The 24,170-nt window shown below is 48.3% G+C and overlaps 1 protein-coding gene across 1 annotated transcript in view; it reads right to left on the bottom strand.

The window, feature by feature from the left end:
* Positions 1-22,396: 22,396 nt before the first annotated feature.
* GlyRS (glycine--tRNA ligase) overlaps positions 22,397-24,170 on the bottom strand; it is a 28,675-nt gene continuing 26,901 nt past the window's right edge. Inside the window, exons 16-17 of the mRNA XM_065427194.1 lie at positions 23,747-23,934; positions 22,397-22,800 (exon numbers count right to left, since the gene is read on the bottom strand). Of these exons, the coding sequence (XP_065283266.1) occupies positions 22,690-22,800; positions 23,747-23,934 (299 nt within the window). The 3' untranslated portion in view covers positions 22,397-22,689. The remainder of the gene's footprint in view (positions 22,801-23,746; positions 23,935-24,170) is intronic.

Below are 24,170 nucleotides of genomic sequence, written 5' to 3'. Positions count from 1 at the left end.
GCAGCATTTGTCGATACGCGTGGCAAAATCTAAGTATCCGGGTACTTTGGGCTGCACGATCGTTAACTCTGCTATAAATTACGTGGCTCAGAGACATTAAAGAACAGTAGTAGACTAGCTCAGATGAGTGAAATATTATCTCACGGCCCTGTTCACTTGGCTAGAGAAGTTTGGTTGTTGGCGGGGAAAATGATAGCCAACTTATGCCGTCTTGAAATTCGCGCCGTGGTTTGCGACGTCGAAAACTTCAAGCTTTTCTTTTTTTCTCTCTCTCTATTTGCGTGTTTATATCGGTTTTATAATTCGTCTAGATCGTCCTCATGCTTTGCAATAAGAGTATATAAGTGTCACATTTATGGTGCGAGTACCTAGCACAACCTACTGCACTCATGAAAAGAGAGACTGCGGCAAGGCAATAACGTTTCGCACTGCGGTGCGTCTTTCGTGACTTCAGGAATGCTTTTCTCCCATTACTACAGAAACCGTATTAAGTTGTCGTGCAGTGTAAACCACTGAAAGTGTCTGTCAAGGTAACCATTCTTGTTTCCTTTTTTTTTCTGGCAAATTAAAACCAAAAGCGCGACAGACCCCGCTCATGAAGATAGCCGACACGACAGGATGATACACCAGCTGTTTTCTGTGGTATAAACACAGGGGGGCAACGGACATCTCAATATAGGCGTGATTTTCTTTTTCTCGCCCCAGCGGTGCGCGTACGCCCCCTGTGCTGCACTTTCTCTATTCCTTCTATCCTCGCTTTTTCCCCTTTTAGTGCAGCATAGCAAACCGGATACTCCCATCTGGCTAACCTCCCTGCATTTCCGTTTATTCATTTCTCTCTCTTCTTCAACATGCAGACGAAGAGAACAAAATCTTCTATCATACAGTTGTCGATGATCTCGGAAGGCTTCAACGCCGCCTCACACACGGCAGCATCGCAATATGTTTAGCGCGTGACCTTGTCTGGCGATGTGTCGCATATTCTTAAATGTCACCGCTGTGAGCGGAAGAGGCACGCTGCCGCCGTACCATGCGCCCCACCGTGCTACACATGGATTCGCCAAAACAAAAAGGTACATCCCTATTCTGTACCACTCCCACGGTATAGGGAATATAGGGCTGGGCAGCCGATCGATTACCGTCTGATTATAATCGATTACAAAATTAATCGCGACAAACTTTTTCATCACGATTAATATCTTAAGGTTAAACCCCATGAGAGCGATATTGTGCGCGACGGCGACGAGCGACGGCTTCGAGCAACGAAACAGGCCGTCGCCTGAACAGATCACTCGGTCTTGTCGCTCGGTCGTTCGGTTTTGGAAAGCTACAATTCGTCACCCGTCGCCTGGAAGGGCTATGAGCGATTAGCCCATAGCGCGAAGCCGGAACTGGATGTGCATCACTCAAGTACCACCGACTGTTGCACGGAGCGAGCAAACGATTGAATTTTTATACGTGCAAGGATAAGAACCTACTGCAAGACTTTCAGAAATATTTTATGCTGCTTTTTACAGTAAAACACATCAACTTGATTAATAAAGCACGCATCACGCCAGTTACGACGCGTATTTGCTGCCCTCATACCGGCAACACCGGCGAGACGTCGCTTTAAGTCATCGCTCGGCTTGTACACTGTAAACGGAAATAACTCCCAGGTGGGAGTATACTGCTTGTCCTCTAGCGACCCCCCGGTTCGGAGTTTATTATGCTCCGTATGATCGGAGTAGAATTTTTACTCCGCACGAGCGGAATTTTTGCGTGGAATTATGGGAGGTTTTTTCAGTTTTTTTTATTTTTTGCTTTGCAATTGACGGAGTTTTTTCGAGGTGCAACGGGAGTATAAAAAGAGGCATCGCGTCAGTTTGCGCGAACATGTTTACATGCAGAGGCTGCTGGTCAAATTTCGAAACATGCACACGAGACCGCGTCAAATTCGATGAAACAAGTCAATGAAAGCACATATATCATGACATACATAAACATTCCAGAAACGCCCAATGCAGAAATTTGAAAGACATCCCACGTACACGCGATACTCAAGATGCAACGGTGCCAGTATATATAGCCACGATACTGTGTGCCTCGAAACCGCCAAGGGAACAGCTGTGCTGTTTTCAGAATTACGACTCACATGCTCGTTCATACGAGATCTGCCTCTTTGAAACTAACAGAATACCTTAATCAACACAAAACTGTTAATTCAAAATAGTGAGAGAAAAAAAGTTAATGGCGTTATTTTTCAAAACTATGCCATTCTGTGAGTGCTGAAGCGACTTCGCACACTGCCGGCGTTCGCGGCCAAAAAGTAGTGCGTTAGTTACAGTAAGCTAGAAAAATGTAAGTGCATGTGCTGCATAGCAAAATTACATTTTTTCGATATAGTGGTAGCGTAGCAAGAAATTATTACGTGTGAACATGACCCGCAGCAGCCGACGTAACACCGAAAAATGCGCAGACATACATTTTATACACCGCACTACTTGCTCTGAGTGCAAGCAATCTGTCTCGGTTGCGAAAAGGAGCTACATCGCTGATCTGTCGAGTGAACCCCTAAACTCGTAGCCAGCAGGCATGCGTCTAAATCAGTGTCTCGGATAGAGCGTAATGTTAATGCAATATCGGAAGCAACGACGTGACCAAAACCTATATGCGCGATAACAATTCGATTCACATCGCTCAATAAGAAGCTTTATTTTAAGCACACATATATACTTATGTCCTACCGTTTTTCTTCGGGCGAGGATATCCGTTCACAGATAAATAAAAACAGTTGCTTGCACTCCGGTCTTTCTCACTGGCAACACAGCACCGCAACGAACTTGGGTTACGCCATGCATGCGCGACTAGCACGGATGTCGTCGCTCGAACAGTGGCTGCTGTTGCCATTGCTACGCGGTCCTTACAAACATTACACCGGACGTTGTCAGCATGTACTCAAAAGGACATAGAAGTGGCATTTCACGTACTGAAGAACACAAGACAGGGTGACGCAGCACGGAAACACAGCCAGAACGTGAGCCGACATCACGAGCCAGTGAGCAGCTTCGAGGTATACCTAAGCCTTTTTCCGCACTTGAAAACGTGGTTCTTGCAATCATCGTTGTCAGCAAAGTGATCACAGCTAATGTACTTGAAGCTGAAATACAGTGCGCTTCAGGCATGCCTACAACACTTTCTGGAAGGAGATACGGGAAACAAATTGACGAAACGCTGTCACGGAACGACACTTCACAGACGTAAACAAACCGTCAGCCATGAGCACTGCCCGCTCCGCCGAACGCGCCCGGTCGCTGGCGAGGCGCACAGCCTCATGGGAAGCGCCACGTGACTAACCTGTATCGGCGGAGGGGAGTTTTTCAAAACTCCCTGTCGGAGTTTCACGGGAGAACAAAATTTTTAAGCGGAGTAAAATCGCGTCATGTCGCCTTAATACTCCGGCAGCTAGCCAGCGGAGTGAAACGAGGGAATGGCGCTGTTTTGCTCCCATACATCGGAGTAAATATTTGAGGAGGGGAGGTTTTAGGGCACATCACCTCTTAAAAACTCTCAGCTGGGTTTATTTTCGTTTACAGTGTAGGCGGCAAGCGAACGCGACAGCCATCTTCAACGCGTCGCTTGTCGTTGTCGCACGCAAGATCACTTGCATAGAGTTTATACATTAAGCTTAACAAAGGGCAGCGGTAGGTTGTGTGGGAACAGCTTGCTTTCAAGGTTAGCCAATCAATTATCGGTCGAACAGAACCCGTATGTCCCTATGAAAAATTTGTATAATTGCGAGAAACAGCGCGAAAGAATCGTGAAACAGATAATCGCGGTTGCAACACCGAAATGTTAACCGAGACCAGCATGAGACGTCGAAGAAGAGGCGAGTAGTAGGAATGTTCATTCGTGTTATACGATGCGATGGTGCGTTTGGATGATGCCGCTGCTTCTCGGAAGATGAGCACTGTTCGATGCGAAGTTCACGCAGAAACTCCTCTGGGAGTTGTCTCAGTATGCGTAACCGTTGTGCCACTTGCTCCTCTCCACGCAGCCCGGTGTCATCATCAATTTTATGAAACTTGATCCGACCAGTATAAACGACAGCGCTGCGGCAACACGAACTTCTGCGGATGCCGGCGCAAGGTGAACTGCAGACGCTCTGATCATTATAGGCCGTTATCGCTAGCTAGCGCCTTATATCCATCCATGTCGAACCATTATAAACCGTTATCAACCGTACTGCTGCGGCGGCTGCGTACGGCGCAGCCGCGCGCTTTATCTTGAGAACGATCTGTAATGGGAACAGTGCGCCGAGCACCGACAGCTTCTTGTGCACTGTTCATTAAATTACGGGGTTTTACATGCCAAAACCACTTTCTGATTATGAGGCACGCCGTAGTGGAGAACTCCGGAAATTTCGACCACCTGGGGCTCTTTAACGTGCGCCTTTATCTAAGCACACGGGTGTTTTCGCATTTCGCCCCGATCGAAATGCGGCCGCCCTGGCCGGGATTCGATCCCGCGACCTCGTGTTCAGCAGCCCAACACCATAGCCACTGAGCAACCGCGGCGGGTTCTTGTGCACTGTACTCTCGCCGTTTAGTATGCGTTTAAGCGAGAGGCGTCACGAAGGTCAATTCGCTCGCTGCTGCGGGCCCTATCTTGAAAGCGATCGTCTTTACGTGACGGACGCGTGCCGACGGACGGACGGACGGGTTCCTTCGAGGCATAGAAATGCTTACGCATTTAAAACGGAACTGCTGGCTTTCGGCGGAAAATGACGAGGAAAGCGCGCAAAGCCAGTTGTTATACACGTTCGATCCCGGAAGTAACTGAGGACGACTTGGACACCTTGCAGTTGTTGCGATCTCAGGGCTCCCTTCTACCGGACATAGCCAAAGTTGTAAAGACGGCAATGCGTGTCCGCAGGCAACAAGAACGCCATGCGAGCGCGCCTATACTCTCTGACTGTTAACATGACTGTTAACAAGCAAATAATGTTCACAAGTTTCCTTGCCTCCAGTGCTGGACCTGTGATTGCATTTGACTGACATACTTGCATCTCATTTGAGCAGAGTGCCGTTCAAATAACAATGAACAAATTGTCGATTCAAACCGCGCGGTTCTTTCGTTCTTCAACGTGCATGTATCGTGAGAAGAAATTGCCTGCTTTGATATTTCTCGCTTACGTAGGTAAACCCACAAATCCGATTAACTGATTATTCAATTGATTAAGGTATATTGATTAATCGGCTTACCTTTTTTAAACGAATCGGAGCCCTATAATAGGGAATCGATCGAAGCCGCAAGAAAATCGTGTCTTTCGACTGGTGTTCACGAAGCAACTTCGTATAACATACGCCACCTATAGATGGTGGAAGCGAGCATAATTAGCGAGGGCGGCCCCCCAATGACAAAGATTTCGAACGATCGAAAAAAAGGGGCCGCTTGGTCTGTTGCCTGCCAAGGTCACGAAAAAAAAATCTCATTATATAATCCATCACGGAAGTATTTGTTTTCATGGATGTAAAACGCAAAAACGCCCTCTGTATGCTGACATATATATGATCGTGTTTGACGGTGAATCGTTCCCCGCCGTTCGATATAGGGCGCAGAACAGGCAGGCCCACTTGTTCCCAATTACCATGCACCTTTCTCGTGTCGTAAGTCGATAAGTGAAATCTTGACGGATCCATCGCCCGGTGGCTTCGTTTCCAGTAGCGTAAAACGCGAAGGAACGTCTCGGACGCTCACATATAAGCGAGCGTTCTTTCGACGGCCCGAACACAGACTCGTGTCTGAAGCAGCCCATGCGTTGGCGTATTAAATCACGCCCTCTCTGCCGTAAGCTGAACAGTGCAGGTGCAGAGCGCTCAGAAGCCACAACGGACAGCGGAGAAAGGAGGCCGAGATCGTGCCTGTCGCAGCGCGGGGAAGCATAATCGAAGGCCATAAATTTAGGATGAGAAAGGTCTCCGAGAGGGGGGCGGGGTCTCGGGGTCGAGAAAGCCACGAAGCATGCAGGGTACACGCTGTGCAAAACAAAAGATAAAGAGCACGGGGTCAGGCCTATTGGGAAAGCGGCGGCACTTACAATTAACGACTGCGTATCTTCCAGCCGCTCAACATGAGCCGTGAAAGGATTGAAAAATTCCGCTCTCGGGACACTTAGTACCACGGATATGTTCTAGCTGCACTGTGCATTTTTACTGTACACATTAGAGAGGCTACATACTTCATATTCCGCGAAAACTTCTTATTCCGCCGCTAAGATTCGTCGTAAGTGTGATGTCATTTCACGAAGACAGTTTTTTGTTTCTTCCGAGCCTTTCTTCCATCACCACAGAGTTTGTCTCTCACGAGAATGCATCGACAAACTTACGATAGGTGTCGCCGGCTCGTTCTAGACGGCAAAAAAGTGAGCTCGTGAGGCACACATTTCTGTCGCTACAACGGCAAATTTCATTGGGGGAGCATCAATGGGCGTTCGGAATTATTTCTGCCGTTACAAGAAAGCTTCCCGTTGCATTCCTCGTCATAGCACCACCTAAGCTATTGCAACTCCCTTTCCCTAAGCACGAACCAAAATCTCGCCGAGGCAGCACGTAGTTAGAGCTAATTGGTCCGTCACACTTAGGAATTAAGTATCGGGAAACTTGAGAGACCTTAACCGTTGCACTATGTGTATTGTATCCTCGTCTTTCCACATAACGCTACTCAGTTTTCCAGTGTGACAACCCTCGCCGCAGTTAGTAAACAACAGTCCGCCTTTCACTACCCTCTGAAAGCTGTTTGCACCATTTGGGGTGTATATTTGTCCCACAACAATAATCGTCATCTGCCTTGCTTGCGTTTCCTTTCCTGAAAACTCGGCGCTCGCTACTTTGCTGTCGACAATGCTGCGTCACACTGATAACGCGCATGCCGTTCGTGACTGGGAAGTACCGGGCTCGCAGCGTTAAAGAAAGGAAACGCGGGCAAGACAGATGACGGTTATCGTTGTGGGACAAATATACACCCCAAAGGGTGCAACTGTTTTTAGAGTATATCCGGCAAATGGCTGCATCGAACAAAGAGACGAGCCGATCGGCTCGCCCGGAATCGTTCGGGAATCTGCCGAAAGGGTTGTCAAAGCGCGCCAGCGCAGAAGTGGCGTGGGGGCAACCGAGCGCCGCTTCTCCCGCGGCGTGCAGCTGTGTGTACGGGAGGAGCGCGCGATGATCGAGGCCTCGTCCTCGCCCGAGGAGGGCTCGCGCTTCGGTCCCACCGGTGCTTGGGGGCGCAGGTATGGGCGGCGGAAGGGCGAGTCCCTCCACCCCCCCGCCGCCGTTGGGCGCGATCGATCGGCGTGAGAGGCAGGAGGAATCCAAATAAAGCAGTGCACGTGGGCCGCCGACGCCCAGGTCCCGCGTGCGCCACGGCACACGCCCTTGCGCGCGGCCCACGGCGGCGGCGACGACGCCGGTCTCCCCTCTCCGGAAGGGTCGTCCCCGCAGCACGTGCACGCACGCACGCACACGGGGCGCCGGTCACTGGCGGCAACCGCAGTGCGCCCGGCTTCGAAGAGGAAAAAAAATCGAGAACGGGCTGGTCCCGTCCCTTCATCTCGAGTCCTCGTTCTTGCTCGTAGCACGCCGCAGGAGTCGCCGCCGACGAGCCAGAGCACCCCGTCACTTTTCAAAGTGCTGCGGCAGCAAGCCGTCCCGAAAAGACGATGATGACCAAGTGGGAAAGTGCCGTTATTACCGCATCTCGAGTGGAACTTCTGCTCTGAAGCATATAAAGCAGCACGCTTGAAGTCACGTCTCGAGATCAGATGCCATTAATCCTGAGAATCTGATTTTCCAAGTCGCGAGGCCGGCCGCCACTGAGGCGAGAAATCGACTGGACCATCTTACGAGCCCAAGAAATTGCCCGGCTGCACGGTTAAAGAGGAATCGCAACATGCATCAGGCGACTTAGGTGCGACCTGCTTTCTCGGAACTGCTAACTCGGAGTGATGTTGACAACAGCGAAAAGCGAGCGAGCGCTGCTGCGCAAGGGTTGCACGTGCGCTGGTTGTAACGGAGTAATGTGTATGCCGGAGAAGACTCTGACCACTTGCCCGTCGCTGCAATCTGAAAAATAATAATAATAACAGTAAATAAAATAAATTATGAGGTTTTACGTGCCAAAACCACAATTTGATTATGAGGCACGCCTCACCAGTCTTCTACAGCTAACCTGCTCGCTGGAGTACAACCGGACTGCACTCTCATCCGCTTCTGACGTGTACAGTTCGTCCACAGCAACGCAAATGATTCCGCAGACACGAGACACGACTGCCGGCATAGTTGAGACGCCGGGAAGCTCGACCGCTAGAACTCACGCAATGGCCCCATCGTTCGTACATCGTCACGCCAGGGCTTGATGCCGAAACTTCCACCATTTCAGAAAGCACGTTTAAAAGCTCGTTTCATATATTGAATGCACGCGCCGTGCACGAACGTATTAGCAATGCACACGCATACGCATGGGGTTCGCAAAGTCGGACCCGGAGCACTTCAGGAGGAGAATATCAGCTTTCTTCGTACAGCATATTGTTCTGCTATTCGATGTCTCTTCTGCCCCCTTGCCCCCTCCCCAGCAAAAGCCAACTGGGAATATTCCTGATCGACTTTTCTGTTTCACTATTGTAAAATACCAAAATTCGTATAAACAGCTTCGAATAATCGACATTATACTGCATTATATAAGAGTTCGTGTATTGTGGAGATGGTATCGTAGTATAGTAAAACGAAGAGGATCCACGTCGCAGTGGCCACCAGCTTTAGCATGCGCACCCTTTAGATAATTAACGGTTTCAAATTCGTATTAGACACCGTATTAGACTATTGCTCAAGGGGCGGTGCAATCGGCTGTTTTAAGGTACCTGGACTCTAAGACATGTTCTAGGCTGGCTAAACGTTCAGAAGGGTATAGTGGTCTTCACGAACTCGGCGGGCCGTGCACATGCAGTCCCACGACGATTCTGATGATTTCTATTGGCATCCCATTCGAAACGGGGTGGCAGGAAATAGTCACCTACCAGTCTATTTAAGCTCATGACGTATTACATACATGTATAGTAGTCTAGCATTTTGCCTATCTCTCCTTGATACTTCTCTATTCGTTAAAACCTCTATATATACAGTGTGTCCCACGAAACTTGAGTCAAGAATTTAAAAATGAAAGGCGCATCGGAAGCGAATTGAACTGAACGCATACTATTAGCAATAGCCTATATTGATGCGGAAACGGTTTTGTTTTCTCCATAACTCGCTAATTAATTAAGTTTAATTATCCAACTTTTTAATTATTGGTTGAGGACCCCAAGTACAATACGCAGATTTGCAGGCCCCTTCAGAAAGCAGCGATTGAGTTGTTTCCTTTACGATACGTCTCACGTAGTCCATTTTGTCCCGGGTCGCAAAGAAAGCCTGCGAAATATGAAACAAGTCCCATGACGGAGCGCTTGCGCAGTGGTATCATGATGCACTCATGCGTGCGTTCGGTGAACAAGGCCGGCTCCCGTCGGATGACGGCGAGAAGTCATGCTGCTGGCCGAGGGCTACCGATGAGATAAAGAACGCCCTGCCGCTTCCTCGTCGCCAGTCACGATGCAGCCGACCTTGTTTACCGAACGCACGCTTGAGACCAGCACATACCACTGCGCAAACGCTCCGTCACGTGGATTTTTTTTTTCCATATTTCGCGGGCCTTCTTTGTAACCCGGAAAAAAGGACTACGTGAGACGTATCGTAAAAGAAACAGCTCGATCAGTGGTTTCTGAATGTGCTCTAGAAGTCTGCGTATCATACTTGGGGTCCTCAACCAATAACTAAAAAGTTGGGTAATTAAACTTAAATAATTAGTGAGTTATAGGGAAAACAAAAATGTCTGAGTTAGTATGGGCCAGTGCGAATAGTATGCGTTAGGTTCAATTCGCTTCCGACGCGCCTTTAAATTTTAAATTCTTGGCTCAAATTACGTGGGACACCCTGTATATTGCACAGTATGCCTGTATGGACTTTGGTTCTATCAATTTCTTCCCTGCTTTTTTTTCTTCCCAGAAATACTCTAAATGTCTCTTGCTTAATCTCGACTCCCGACCAGTTGATGCTTCCATTCGATTTGAATCCCAGCGCTCCTGGAAGGTGGACGTTCCATGCGGGTCTTGCTGGGTGAATAGCTTGGCATTCCATTACGATGTGCCGAGTCGTTTCCGGATTTATGCTGCAGCAGACGCATGTCTCGTCCTGTTGCGAATATCTGGCAAGGCATATTTTCGTATTCAGGCAGCCAACTCGGGCCTCAAATAGCAAGGCCTTAGTGTTATCGTACAGATTTGTCTTTCGATTTTTTTCTTGTAGTTCTTGTAAATAGCTATGCTCTTCTTTGTATCCAACCTTTGCATCCAATCTACTGTCTTTGTTTCTCTCACTTTCTTTCTGACGACTCCTGGTTGTCTATTTACACTTTCAATTACCCTGCACTTGGTTGCCAACTTTCTTTACCTCTTCCTCCACTCTGTGCCCACGCTTTCTATATAGGTACAGATATCTGCGCGCTTTATCCGGCCATTTCTTATCATCCACGTTCCTGACTGTTGTTTGAAAACTAGTCTTGCTCTGTGCCTCTCTGACTTCAAGAGAGGCCCTACCCATTTCACCCTTCACTGCCTCATTTGTGGTTTCACCACGGGCTCCCAATGCCAATCGGCCTATCGATCTTTGGTTGACTTCCAACTCCGACGAGACGTCTTATTTTAAGCGCAGAATGCATTTGCCAATGACACCGTTACTTCCTTCCGGATTCTTCGCACCACCTCATATTTACAGTGAAAGCTCGTTAATTCGAACTTCAATAATTCGAATTTATGGATAATTCGAACTGTACGATTTGGTCCGGCCAAGCTCCACAGAAGTCTATGTATAAGAAAGTCCGTTAATTCGAACGCGAGAAGGTGCCCTCACGGATAATTCGAACTACGCTCGCCTGGCACACGGCCAGAGAAACGCGCCTACTGCCTACATACAAGGCTGTATTGCCTCCGAAATGGAGAGAACGGCGAGAGAAGGCAAAATCGGAAAAAAATCTAACCGACGCGGGGTCAACCAGAAGGCCGCGGCGGCTGCCGCCTCTCCGTTCTACGTAACCTCCGAGACTTCTTGCCCGTTGCGAATCTCGGAGGCTTTGCAAATCTTGTACAGCTGCTAATGTTGTGCGGAGATGGCACGGCAAGCTCCGAAACACAGCGAATCAAGTACGTCGCAGCTGCGCTTGCAATCAAGAACCAACGAATCAGGGCCTACGCCACCTTCACAAGTTCAGCGTCTTTGTCTCGGCAGTCTTCATCGGTTGTGCACCTCTGTTTTCAGCTTAGGAGGTATCGGCCGTCGCGATTCATTGTGATGGTGTTAAGCCTCGGCTCACGTTCGTTTCGATGGACATCGGTGGTGTGGCACAGTCGGACTCAGAGCTTCGACTTGAAGATGGCGTGTGCCCACGGCACACGCCATCACTTTCTGACACGCCAAATTTCTGACATGCCCTACTGCTTCCAAATCGCAGTGTACTGTTGCCCTCCTTCACTTTCGTTAGTTCGAACTTTCGTTAATCCGAACTGAAGAGGCTTCCCCTTGCGGTTCGAATTAACGAGCTTTTACTGTATTGTAGCACCGAAGTGCTCAGTTTCATTACCACTGCCATTCCGCTTCCCGTTCATTTCCTTCCCGCGTGTTTTGTCCCGGCGCCATCTACCGGCGCCAAGACGAGGCCTATCCGACTCCACGTGGATTTCCCATTGATACACGACCTCGTTTCCACCACCGCCGCCGCCGTGCGCGGCCTCAACGGCACAGCAGGTTGAACGTGCGGTTTCAGCCATCGTGCGCGCCAAAAGCGCGACCAAACGGAGACAAGTGTGCGCTCGCTCGCGATGTCTTTCTAGCTCGCGGCGAATGTCTAAAGAACACAACAATGAGCCATTCGTCATCGGTGCGGACAGACGGGTCGCTTCTGCTGCCGCTCCGCCGACCGCGCAGCCGGTGGCGGTCGCGGCGACATTCAGCAGCGCACCTCGGCGCCAGGCGTGCTGCTGCTGCTGCTGCTGCTGCTGCTGCTGCCTTGCCGTACGCTTCGCCTTTTCAGCGGCCGTGGCACAGCTAGGCTGAAGTAGCAGGGCCGAGGAATCGGCCCGGAAGACCGCTGTGCTGCGCGCACAATGGGACGCAGACAACGGCCACGTCTCGAATTGTGCCGCTCGCGCGGTTTCCCGCTCGTCGACTGGGCTTCATTGCGAAAGAGACACTTCATTGTGTGCAAATTTGTCGATAATTCAGCCTGAATATTGTGGCTGTACGTAATAGTGAAGATGTCGATGAAAAGCGCACACATTTTACGTGCTTCGTATCTTTTATACCATGGAGGGGGAAACAAACGAGAGCGCTGACTCGCCTATCTTGCAACGCATTGGGCGCGTCAAACCATTGTCTCATAGATGCATCACTCCAAACTTTCCATGGCGCTCTCTTCCTCCCGCCTTTGTAACATGCGTTCTCCATTTTCTTTCTTCGCTAGATGTCAGCACTGTTAGCGCAAAGTTAGCACTGAATGTGCGCGCCGCGGTATGGTCCCTAGCCGCGGTGCAGACAGGGCAGGAAGTAAACTCGGCCATCGCGCGAGGAAGAACGGTGCAGTATAGGGCCATGCCATCACAGCAAACGCGGCGGCCATCGCGTGAGACGCGTCATAGAAGTACATTTGTCGCTAGTTATCTGCAGCAATGCCGCGCCTGAGAGCTGCGGCGTTGCCGGTGTTCCGAGAGGGCACAGGAGGCAGGGTAGTGTGGGGGTGCTAAAGTGACAGTGACATTAAATGGACTGCAATGCCCCCGATGTGTTCATCCGAGAATATGTAATCGGTAAGACATTATAAAGTTAGACGGCTTTATCATCTGAGCCGGCACTCTTATGTTACTCCGCGCTCTGTACCATGACGATATTCACACAAATGTCAACAAAATCGACACGTCCCACATGCCCACTAACAGCTTGCCTTGAAGAAAGTGGCAGTTCAAGTAGCGAACTATATGCTGGGAAATTATTCGCATAATAACTTGTTACCCAATTAAGTGGAAGCGTCATGTGAAAGCAGGACGCAGGAAAGAAGGAAGTCTCTTGCAACGACGAGCCTTGCGGCAATGCTGTAAAGAAATAGTATGCTTCACGCTTCACGGTCTTTAGCTGCGTTCGTTGGCAGAGAAGGGGAATGCTCTACAATATCACTCTTTGCTTCTATAATTGCTGTACAGTTATTCCGACATCTGCCACGTGTAGTTCAGGTGTCGCGTCTCTCCGAGTCCACGTGAGTCATACGTTCCAGACGACGCGCTGTGCTCAGCTGCGCTCAGGCATTTTATCAGATACCCCGCACAGCAAGTCGCGGCACTGTTTTTTAGGTAATTGGCGACAGAAGCGTGATCTGCTTCAATACGTTACTTATGAAGTCAATCAGTCTAAACATCCACAAATAACTTATCGGATTTGTGCAAAAACTGTCGTGATACTTCTTCCTTATTGCATATTAGGTTTAATGCCACGCGTGATGGTGACAACTGTTTCGCGACAGTACGATGCAACATGTCATGGCACACTCCCATTGCAGCGATGGCCACGTCGAATAATGCGGCGACATGCTGGGGGTGTAGGAACCCTCTCCTCCCCCTCCCTTCCCAAAGAGTGCGGATTCCTTTTCTTTTTTTTTTTCTGTGAGTATGTGACTGGCGAAAGCCGCCTCTACGCCGCTGTCAAGACACGTGAGCGCTCTCCTTTTTCGACCGACTCCCGACAGCGTCACGTGACGTTTTCCAGCGATTCCCGCCGTTATACTCTCTCAGCCGCGGCTGCATCGCGAGGTGTTCCTCTCAGCTCGCGCAGCTTCCCGGTGCCTCAGTTGTAGAAGTCGGTTGAAACGTCCGATGCTGAAACCGAAAGGTCGCGGGCTCGAAACCGGCTGTCGAGCTTTCTTGACTTAATGGCTTATAGTTCGTCACAATGATTGGCGTTGCCACGGAAGCACGATAGCAACTGGTACTGCAGAGCCGGCTGACGCGGCGACTGAGCCGCGTGTACAACGTCGCTGAAATTTTCTCGTTGAAATTGATCTCCCTGTATTCTAAGCAGTCATTCGAAACACCATGCGCCCTGCTGCAACGTCCTCCTTGGATGTTCAATTCCGACGGCATTATAATTCACTCTTTGGCGTATCTTAGAAATTTCGGATCGCTTGAAGTTCGCCCCTAGATACCTACTACATTCAGGCTCGCCTCTTCAGACATTTGTGTGCGACACAGCTGCCGTGTCTAATTGGTTTTTCTGGCAGCAAACGTACGATGCGAACACCGTCATTGGGAGCGTGATATTAAGGCCCTCTTGCTGGGATAACGTAACGATTCTATTCTAACTTTTCGCGTTTTCTCACTGATATGAGCTATCATCAGCATTGGCCAGCCATGAACCTAGATAGGGGAATGGAAACAAGCGAACAAACCAAATAAAGAATAAGAATAAGAAAAGTAAAAAAAAATATCAGGCCCATACTAAATATTCATGTCTGAGCCTACAATTACAAACTACCACAGGTCGTACATTAGGTGTTCATGTTTGTATTAGAGTTGTGGTGCGTTTTCATGTGTGTATAGCCATGTGCAGTTACGTCAGCCGTCTCGTCTGCAAAACTGCCAACTTGTGTGCACGTTTTTCGGACTCGTTTGTGTGTTTCCACTTGTTCACAGAACTGTGTGCGTCATGCGACTCTCTTCTGTGCCTTCCATTACTCCTGCGCCGAACTTCGTAAATGTACGTGCTTATTTGACTGTCTTCAGTGTTTTTAGTTTTATTTGTACTGCAACGAGTAGCCAGTGCATATCCCTCCTTTAGCTCAATAATAATGGGCTACGCATGCCGGTCTTACGCCCAACGCGTGCATGCCGGCACACGACATTGCAATGGGTCGTACTCGATCGCCTAATAATGACGCGGGCCAAGCTGGAGCCCTTTCAGCTCATGTTGCCTTTATTTTCCATTTATCACGACTCGCATGATTCGCGTCATCGTCGATTGGTACGGAAAAAAAAATTGAAGTGTTTTTATTTACTACAGAAAACTGGGCAGAAGCAGGCTTCCCCACACAATGATGTTTATTGTGGAGAAGCCAGCGTTGACAAATACCGTTACAGAAACGGATCGCGAAAAAGCGCTCAGGCTTTATTTTAGAACGGTCATTGTTGTGGAATAAGAGACGGAGCACTTTGAACTTAAGGAAACACGACAGACGTCCTTTCGCTTCGAGCGCATCAAGAAGACTGCTTTATTTTTCACTAGAAGGTATGGGAAATGGGAGAGAGTAGTGAGAAGGAGAAAGTCACAAAACACCATGCCACACAAACATTCTTGCACCACGTACGTGCGAAAAGCCATCGCCACAGGCCGGGCTGGCAGCGTCATGAGCCTCCGGGACATGAACGCCTGAGTGCAGAGGGGCTGTGCGGGGGCCCAAGGACCCGCGTGTCCGCAACTCCCCTGTGTGCAATAAAGTTATCACCACCATCTCCACACTTGGAACGCACCACCGAAGCACCGCACCGCCGGTTCGTTTGTATACGTCGCGCCCGCCAGTAAGGCACGTAGTTCGAGGGGTATCAAGTGTCCGGCGCCTCTGAGAAGAAGTTCTCATTGCCACTTCGTCGGTGGCCCGCAGCGCGGGGTTTAGCAACTGTCTGGCGCCGCTGGGGCGGGGGACCCTGGCTCCAGAATGGAGGATATACAACAGTCATGTTAGGACGTTTACGTGTCATCATCACCAGCCTATTTGAGTCCACTGCGAATGAAGGCCTCTCGCATGGTGGAATCCAGTCTAGCCCTGTGCTACTCCAACCGACTTTATCCCCATGCTTGGAACTTTCCTAATCTCGTCATTCTATACTTGATCCTATTTGCCAACATGGGAATGCGATTCCTTTTCATTCGAACAAATTTTACTTCTCTAATGTACCGCCTGTCCTGCACATCGTGTGACCAACACCCCGCGACCGCCATTCCACCCATTTCCTGCTACCTGAACTTGTTCACGGGTTCCACACTACCTGCCGCGCGGAAGCCGCGTATTCCGAGGCGTACGAATGCAAGAAACGACCTTGCGCCGTGCTATGTGTGATTGGTTAAGAACCGGGCGCGTCCAAAGTTTATCTGGAGCCCTCCATTACGCCGTCTCTCACAGCCTCTGTGTTGCTTAGGTACATGAAACAAAAATCAGAGTTAATTTACATCATCTACCAGCGTTTGCTAATCCCATATTACATTCTCTCTCTCTCTCAACGATGCACATATCATTTGCTGTTATATTTGGCTCGTTGCGCGATCTTTAGGCTTCAAGTTTCTTTCTTGTTCTCCAAGTTCGCACCAGCAACTTTGTATATTATAGGTAGTGACAGATCGCACCGACCGAGCACATGTGCGCCGCTTCGAGGTCCGCATATGTTGAGGACACGTACACGTAGCGAACTTTTTAATGCGCGGACAAAGGAAAAGCGAGAATACAGGGCCTCGCCGTGCTAGCTCGCGCGCCTTTGGGGACACGCGTAGCGGTGCTTCAGAAATCACTGCGACGTCTGCCAAAGTCCGCGGTACAATTGTGGGCGACTCAGTGGAAGCCTTAGCGCAACCCAAATGACAGGTAACCGGCTCGGTGACAACGGCGCGACGAAGACCGATGTACGGCTCTAACACGTCACGGATCAGGGATTAAACGAGTATCAAACCCCTTGTGCGACGCGCAGTGATAGTTCACGCGGGTGGGCATAAAGCTGAGCTATATATATAGTTAGAATTTGAGGCGTTCTAGACACTTCCGGCGCTGCCTTTGTCGACACTGCTTGAGGGACGGCATGAGCTATACATGCCGCCACGGTCCACGCAAGTAATGCGCTCAGTACGCACAGCTGTTGCTGCGAAATTATACGACGGTAGACTGCGGGACAATGAAGTAATAATATTAATATTTTGGGGTTTTACGTGCCAAAACCACTTTCTGATTATGAGGCACGCCGTAGTGGAGGACTCCGGAAATTTGGACCACCTGGGGTTCTTTAACGTGCACCTAAATCTAAGCACACGGGTGTTTTCGCATTTCGCCCCCATCGAAATGCGGCCGCCGTGGCCGGGATTCGATCCCGCGACCTCGTGCTCAGCAGCCCAACACCATAGCCACTGAGCAACCACGGCGGGTGCGGGACAATGAAGTCCCTCCTCCACTGTGACAACTTGATTCACGCTGTCACAACGCTGTGACAACTTGATTCTCACGAAACTGAGCGCCATTAAAAGCTCGCTGCGGTCGGCAGCTAGCGTTCTTGCATGTGCCTCCGGTAGCTCTGGTCCACAGTCGGCGGCCGGTAGCGAGCAAAAAAGTTGGAGAAGCCAATGAGCAACTCGGCGCGCGCGTGGTCGCGTGCCACGCGCGCTCCAACGTTGGTCGACTGTCGGGGCAGTCAAAGAAACGAAGACGACAGCGCCAAGGAAAGCTGCTCCAGCTGCTAGCTCGGCGCCCGACGCAACAAAGATGCGGAGAAAAGACGCGCTTTCTTTGTCTTTTCGCCCGATCATTCCTATTTATGAGCGACGTGTATTGTCGGCGCGCGGAGGCGCGTTCACCTGTCCGGTCATATAAGCGCCGTGTCCGGCCGAAGCAGGTACTCGACAACGCCACTCCACACGGAATGCCGCTATGCGCAGCAAGTGCAGCTTCTTGGTGCACACTTTTTATACAATACAATACAATACAATTATGCGAAGCATACATTATGCAATTCGTTATGCGAAGCATACTAGCCGCACAACCACGCCCTTCCTTGCTGCGCCGCGCGCGGCCGCGCAGCTACCATATGACGTCATAACAGCTGCAAAAGCGGAGGCTCAACTCGTGCGCTCGCTTGCGGCCGCGTAGCTACATAGCCGGGTCTCAGCTCGTGCGCTCGCCTGCATGAATTGTTTCTTCGTCTAGCCGAACCAAATATAGCCAAGCAACAGCAGTTCACCAGGCTAAACAGTGGTTCAACAATTAAAATAAATGTTAGTATGCTTCGCATCCTGGGCTTAACCTTAGCTAAGCCACAGCCATTTTTTCGAAGCCACACATCCAAAGTTTCGCGGTACGCTGTTGACGTTCGCTTCGGCCAAACCCGTGCCGTTGGTGACAACACGTGACCCGTTTGAGTGATGAAAGAATCACTCGAAAGATGAACGAGGCGGTGCGTTTTAATCAAGTTGTCCGTGGCTGTAGCAATACTTAATCTAATACGCTATTGACACAGGAAAACGTGCGACACGGCAGATTACCCGTTCAGGGAATGACCGGAAACGCAGCCAACGAAAGCAGGAGTTATTGCGATTCGAACTAACAAGCGTTCAATGGTGATACAATTATGAAGAACGCGCAATAATAGTCGTTCCTGGCGAAGGTCTCTAATGCGGAAGCAAATAAGTGCGAAATCAGAGGCACACGTGGCCCCATCCTTCTTTAATGCGTTCACGCCAGCTGCGTCAGAGACAAGTGTAGTGTGCTATACGCTTGAAGATAGACCAAACTCGTCCGATGCAGTAACAGGCCCCTTGTTTGGGACTCTAATTCGAAACATTAATTTCCCCAGTGATCGCAGAGAAAGTCCCCCCACTCCAGCCGGACGCCAACAAAGGCTCATTGACAGAGAGAGAGAGAGAGAGAGAAGGGGGGTGTAAATCGGAGGAAAACGTTAAAGGCCGACGAGGAAAGTGGTGCGAGGTCAGGTGATCGGATACCCTCATAGCGGAGCCGAGCGCCCCTGTAACGCTCGCTTCGGTTTCCTTCGAGCTACGTGCGGCCATTTCGACGCTTCCACGTCCTAGCCGTCATCAATTACGTGGAGGCCGCGACAAAGACCGCAGCGCGACGGGGAATCGCGGCGCGCGCGGCCGCGACTCTGCAGCGACATTCAGACAATGCGTCGTGCGAGCGAGTTCCTGTGAAGCAGGTGCGCCGATTTAAAATAACAGCCACAGTGGTTCCGCGTCGAGCAACGAAAGCCGTTGTAGGGCCGGCTCATTTAAGTCGGACGGCGCAGACAGCCCATTTTAAGAAGTCACGATGGTGGACACAGACCCCGTTCAAACCACATGCACTGTCTAGGAGAACCCCCGTTGAGCATCAGCTTGCCTAACGTAGTGGCGAACACTGAGCCCACTTCACTACAGCTTCGTTTAAATTTAACTCTATACAAGCAGGTCAAATCACATTCAGGCACACCCAGACCAAACCCTATACGATGTCAACATGTACTTTACTAAGCAAGTCGGTGCAACACTTTGCAAGTAGCTTCACTCAACCCACCCCAACACTTTGCCAACCAAATCACATGTGTTCACATAAACATGATAACAGGATTCCTGGCCAACAAGCTGCCTCTACCGAACTTTGATTCACGTAAACGTAGCTGTAGCCACCGAGGCTTTAGACTACACATGGATAGCGTGACTAAGATGGAGGTCGCTTGTCCACTGCCGTCACGTTGACGCGGACGAGAGCTGGGCAGTGGGCCTAATGTGCCAAGCTATAGCGAGGCACAAGTACGAGTATGGTGCAGTAGAGCACAGTCATCAACAATGGACTTTCTCATGAAGACATGGCAAACCGCAGCTTTCATCTCTTGTCATGTACAGAAGAGAAACTTTAACCAGGTCGATGACAACCCTGAACTTGCATTCTAAAACCTCTGCCAAAATCAGGCATTTATAAAGTGATATACCATATTTACACGAGTATAACGCAAGATTTATTTAGGAATTCTTGGCCTCAGGACGTGCTTTACGGTGCAGTTGGGTTCATATAACGCGAATACAAAAAAAATGTTCCTTTCCTTTCTTTTTTTTTTGACGTGGAAAGTACGTCAGCACTCACCCTTTCACATTATTCTGCAACAGCACTTTGCAGTAAAAGTGAATAAAGCCCTCAGGCCATGCACTTTTTAGTGCAGTTTCCTGTTTCTATAATAATAATTTATGTTTCCATGGTAATTTTTATGAATATATGAGGGACCGAAAACCCCCTCGCATTATGTTCATGGTCGCATTATTTAGGTTCAAAGATGGTGTGCGTTGTTAAGGGGAGATGCACCTCTGAGATAAATTCTTGTTAAGAATAACGCTAATTGGATTAAATCTATGCACAATACAGGGTTAACCCTATTTTTGATTAAGATTTTATTTTCTCAATACTTTATTTTTCTGTGCCCCCTCAGAGTGGGAAAGCCTAAAAGAGTCAGTGTTAGTGTCAGTGAGTCAGTGGGTAAGGCCTAAAAGAGTCAGCGTTATAAAACAGCCTAAAGTAGCGTTATAAAGAGCTGGTGCCGACTCAGCCAGGGCTAGAGTTCGCTTGTTGTTCAGGAACGCTCCCCATGTGGACAACACTTGTGGTTGGGAGCCTCATCGGTTGAGCATAAATTAAAGGAAGCTACTATGCCACCATTAGAATAATTGTTTGCAGTCTTCTGGTTAAAGAACTGCTTGATTTTTTACACATGAAAAATAGAGTGCTGATGATTAACTTTGTAATCAAAATGTAAACAACAATTTTTCAAAACAAAGAATTAATTTTTCGATGTACATGTGCCTTTAAAGCTGTGACATTTCACTAGCAATCTGTGCTTCTCACTTGTCACTGGTGGTTGTAAAATAATGTGTGCACGCACACGCATGCACGTGCGAGCGCGCACGCGCGCGCGCGCGCGCGCGCGCACACACACACACACACACACACACACACACACACACACACACACACACACACACACACACACACACACACACACACACACTAGAATACAACTGATTACTGCTGTAGAGGAAAATACACTAGAAATTAACCTTAGAAAACCCAACATATCACTAATTTATAGGCCGAGTTTGACATCACAAAATGCAGATTTGAGATCGGATACTATACGCAAAACTTATACACTAACAAAAGGATAGACAGTTGGGCGAGTTGGTATGGTAACATGATTTTGGCTTTCTGCTCCTTTCTGTGTCCGTGTTTCACTTCGCGCTAGAAGCCAAAATCATGTTATACACTAGCATTTTGTAAAAGCTGGATTTAAGTTTCAGTTGTGGATTGTTATGAAATTGAATTACTAATTACTGAATATACTAATTAAGTTTTAGGTCAAATAATGTTTCACTGTTTTTTTTTTCGAATATGAATGTGCTCTCCAAGGCCAGGAATAAAGGTGAACTAGTTTTAACTTTCCTTGATATTGAATGGTGTTTGGACATTCTGTGGTTAAATTAAGTTCAGCTGTATTTCAAGATAACGTAAATTTACAATTAAAACAAATTTTGCCTTGACTTCTCAATATGTAGGCATAAAGAAGTAGGCATTGCGGCATTTAAGCTCGGGTGCTCTCAGCTCTAAAAAGTAACAGGTGATTTGGCACACAGGAGTGATTCAACTAACCCAGAACACTGAATGCAGGGACAGGTGTGTCAGTTTTCACAATTTATTAAATGAAAAAAAGTAGACGGCCAAGCTCAAAATTCTGGTTCCTTGTCTCTAAACCTTATTCTTTCACAAGCGGACCTCATTTCAATAAGTGCCATGGGTGCCAAATGAATGTGCATCTTTGCTGTCATGCATATCATCAATAAGTATGCACAAGATAATGCTTCCCGCTACAACTAGCCTGAGTCCCTCCCTACTGCTGCCTGCTATGTAGTTCAAAGAATGCCTGTTCGGGCCTCTAATTCACAAAAAGTTCCTGCAATGCTGGACAAATTATTAGCAAAGGTGACTGGCCAATGGCAAGCAGCACTTAAAGAACGAGCTCTGCTAAGTTGACCCTTGAAGTGTAGCCATCTAACCCCCTCTGTACGACTTGCAAAATGCCAAGCGTGCTGATTTGAAGAAACGGTTTACTGTTTTCCTTGAGCACAGTAATCACAATTTCAATTTGAGACATGAAAATGAAGAACTAGTCCAGACAATAATAGCTTCTTGTAGATGCCTTACTGGAATTGAGAGTGGCACGAAAGAGGAAAGTAGTCAACCAATGATGCTTGTCATCATTTATGCGATTCAAGCTGGCAAGTAGTTGAAATTCGTTCCCTGCCCTATAATTATTCTTTAACAACTTGTTTCTTTGCAGTGGTCTTCAGACATTGCTTGCACCAAATAGACAATATTTACTGGTGGTCTTGGCAACCACCATGTATCTGGATGTCATCAGACTTGCAAGAGGAATAAACAAAGAAGAAAAAGTAAGACAGAAACCACCGTGACACCAGAAGAGGATAACAGAAGCACATGACACTTAAAATTACTTTATAGTACGTGACAACATGAGATGTAGCCACGTCCACGGACAGTATGTGACCCATGATATTCCAGCGTATCAAAACACGATGGTGCAACGTCCTCCGATGGTGCAATGTCCTCCACCATATATTCAAGTCTGCAGTACAAATAAAACGCCAGTGGAAGACCCCAAAAGATGCAGCTTCTTGAAAGCATGTTCTGCGATGTGTGACAGCGATGAATAGAGGACCTAGTGGGCAGGGCTCACGAAGCCACTACACAGAAAGCCTATTCCCATCATAATTATGCCTTGGTCACTTCCTGCTGCTCGAACTTTGGGTAGACAGAGCAAACGTGGTCCCAGGTGATCTTTCCACGTACGAGGTCATGCACCAAGGAAGCAAGGTCTTCAATCTGCATAATGAACCAAATGCAGATTAGTATACACCTGCTGCTCTGGTGTTAGTGGCTCCTTAAAATGAGCCTACTTGCCAACTGCTGGTGCATATATATATGTGACTAGCATAGTGCGTGTTTTGCCTGATGCTATGCTTAGCTACAACACTTTAACAGTTTTAAACGACTGCAAGTAGGACAATTCCTACTCAGCTCTCATCTTGAATGGTGCCTAATTACATCCCATTTACAGAAGTATAATAACTGCTATTACAGAACAAGGCTTTGCTTTGAATCTTGATACAAAGTGTTACCTCTACAAGAAACCACTAAGCTACCTTAATGCTTCAGCCTAAATAATTATTTAAGTGGAGAAATAGCTACAGTACACTGAAAACTTTATGCCTCCTTGATTTTAGCAGACAAACAGTCATAAGAATGAAAAAAAAAATCATTACTGATATCAAACCAGAAATAAAGGTGAGCATAAGATGCCTCATTTTATATTTTAATTGTACTCTGTCATTCACTGTTAGCCGCTGTCATTCTCTTCCCTTATATCTAGTGATCTCACTTTTTCTTGTCACCACCACTGGCTTTCTAACAATGAATTAATTTAGCGACAAGTTATTACTGCCTTACAGTTCCCCTTTACTGTGTGAATTCCTCATACACCAACATGCACCATGTACCTCATGAGCATTAGTGACTCATTAGAGCACATGATAGTGCAGATGAACTCGTGGCACACTCAGCAGAGCACTGGCCTTTTCTTTTCCTTGCCGATACTACCTAATGATGAGATGCATAAAGGGTCTATTGCCAACTCAAGTGGATGCAGCATCTTCTGTGCATTAGTTGCTGTCTATACATTCCTTAGCAGTGTTCCTCAGATTCAGAATTTAAATGCATCAAGTGGGCTATCAAGCTATACAGTGATCAATATACTGCTTGCCAAACTTACAGGGCACCGGACTTGTAGCATGGTGTCTCGTTCACGCAGGGTGGCTGTGTGTGGCTCCCGCAAAGTGTCAAAGTCCACCGTGATGCCATAGGGGACTGCAACTTCATCTGTGCGGGCATAGCGACGACCTATGGATCCACTGCTGTCATCAACCTTGTGTGCCACATCATGCTGTGTCAGTGCAGATGCTGTATAGAGGAACAGGAGTAACTCTGTAACTGCATATTAAATGATGATATCACAATCCTATGCCTATTAGGACATTTAAAGTAGACAAAACTGACGGATTATACACAGCTCTCAAGTGTACCACCAATTTGTAAGCAGGGCTTTCGCAGCATGGCAACGATTCCACACAAGCTGCAAACTCATACATGTACTATCAAAGTTGTCAACTTCAGATGCTCTAAGAGATGCAGTTTAC

Source organism: Dermacentor albipictus, chromosome 1 (genome assembly GCF_038994185.2).
Source record: "Dermacentor albipictus isolate Rhodes 1998 colony chromosome 1, USDA_Dalb.pri_finalv2, whole genome shotgun sequence".
NCBI lineage: Eukaryota > Metazoa > Arthropoda > Arachnida > Ixodida > Ixodidae > Dermacentor > Dermacentor albipictus.
Note: the sequence above shows the minus strand (reverse complement) of the source record. Positions and strands in the feature narration are given on the sequence as shown.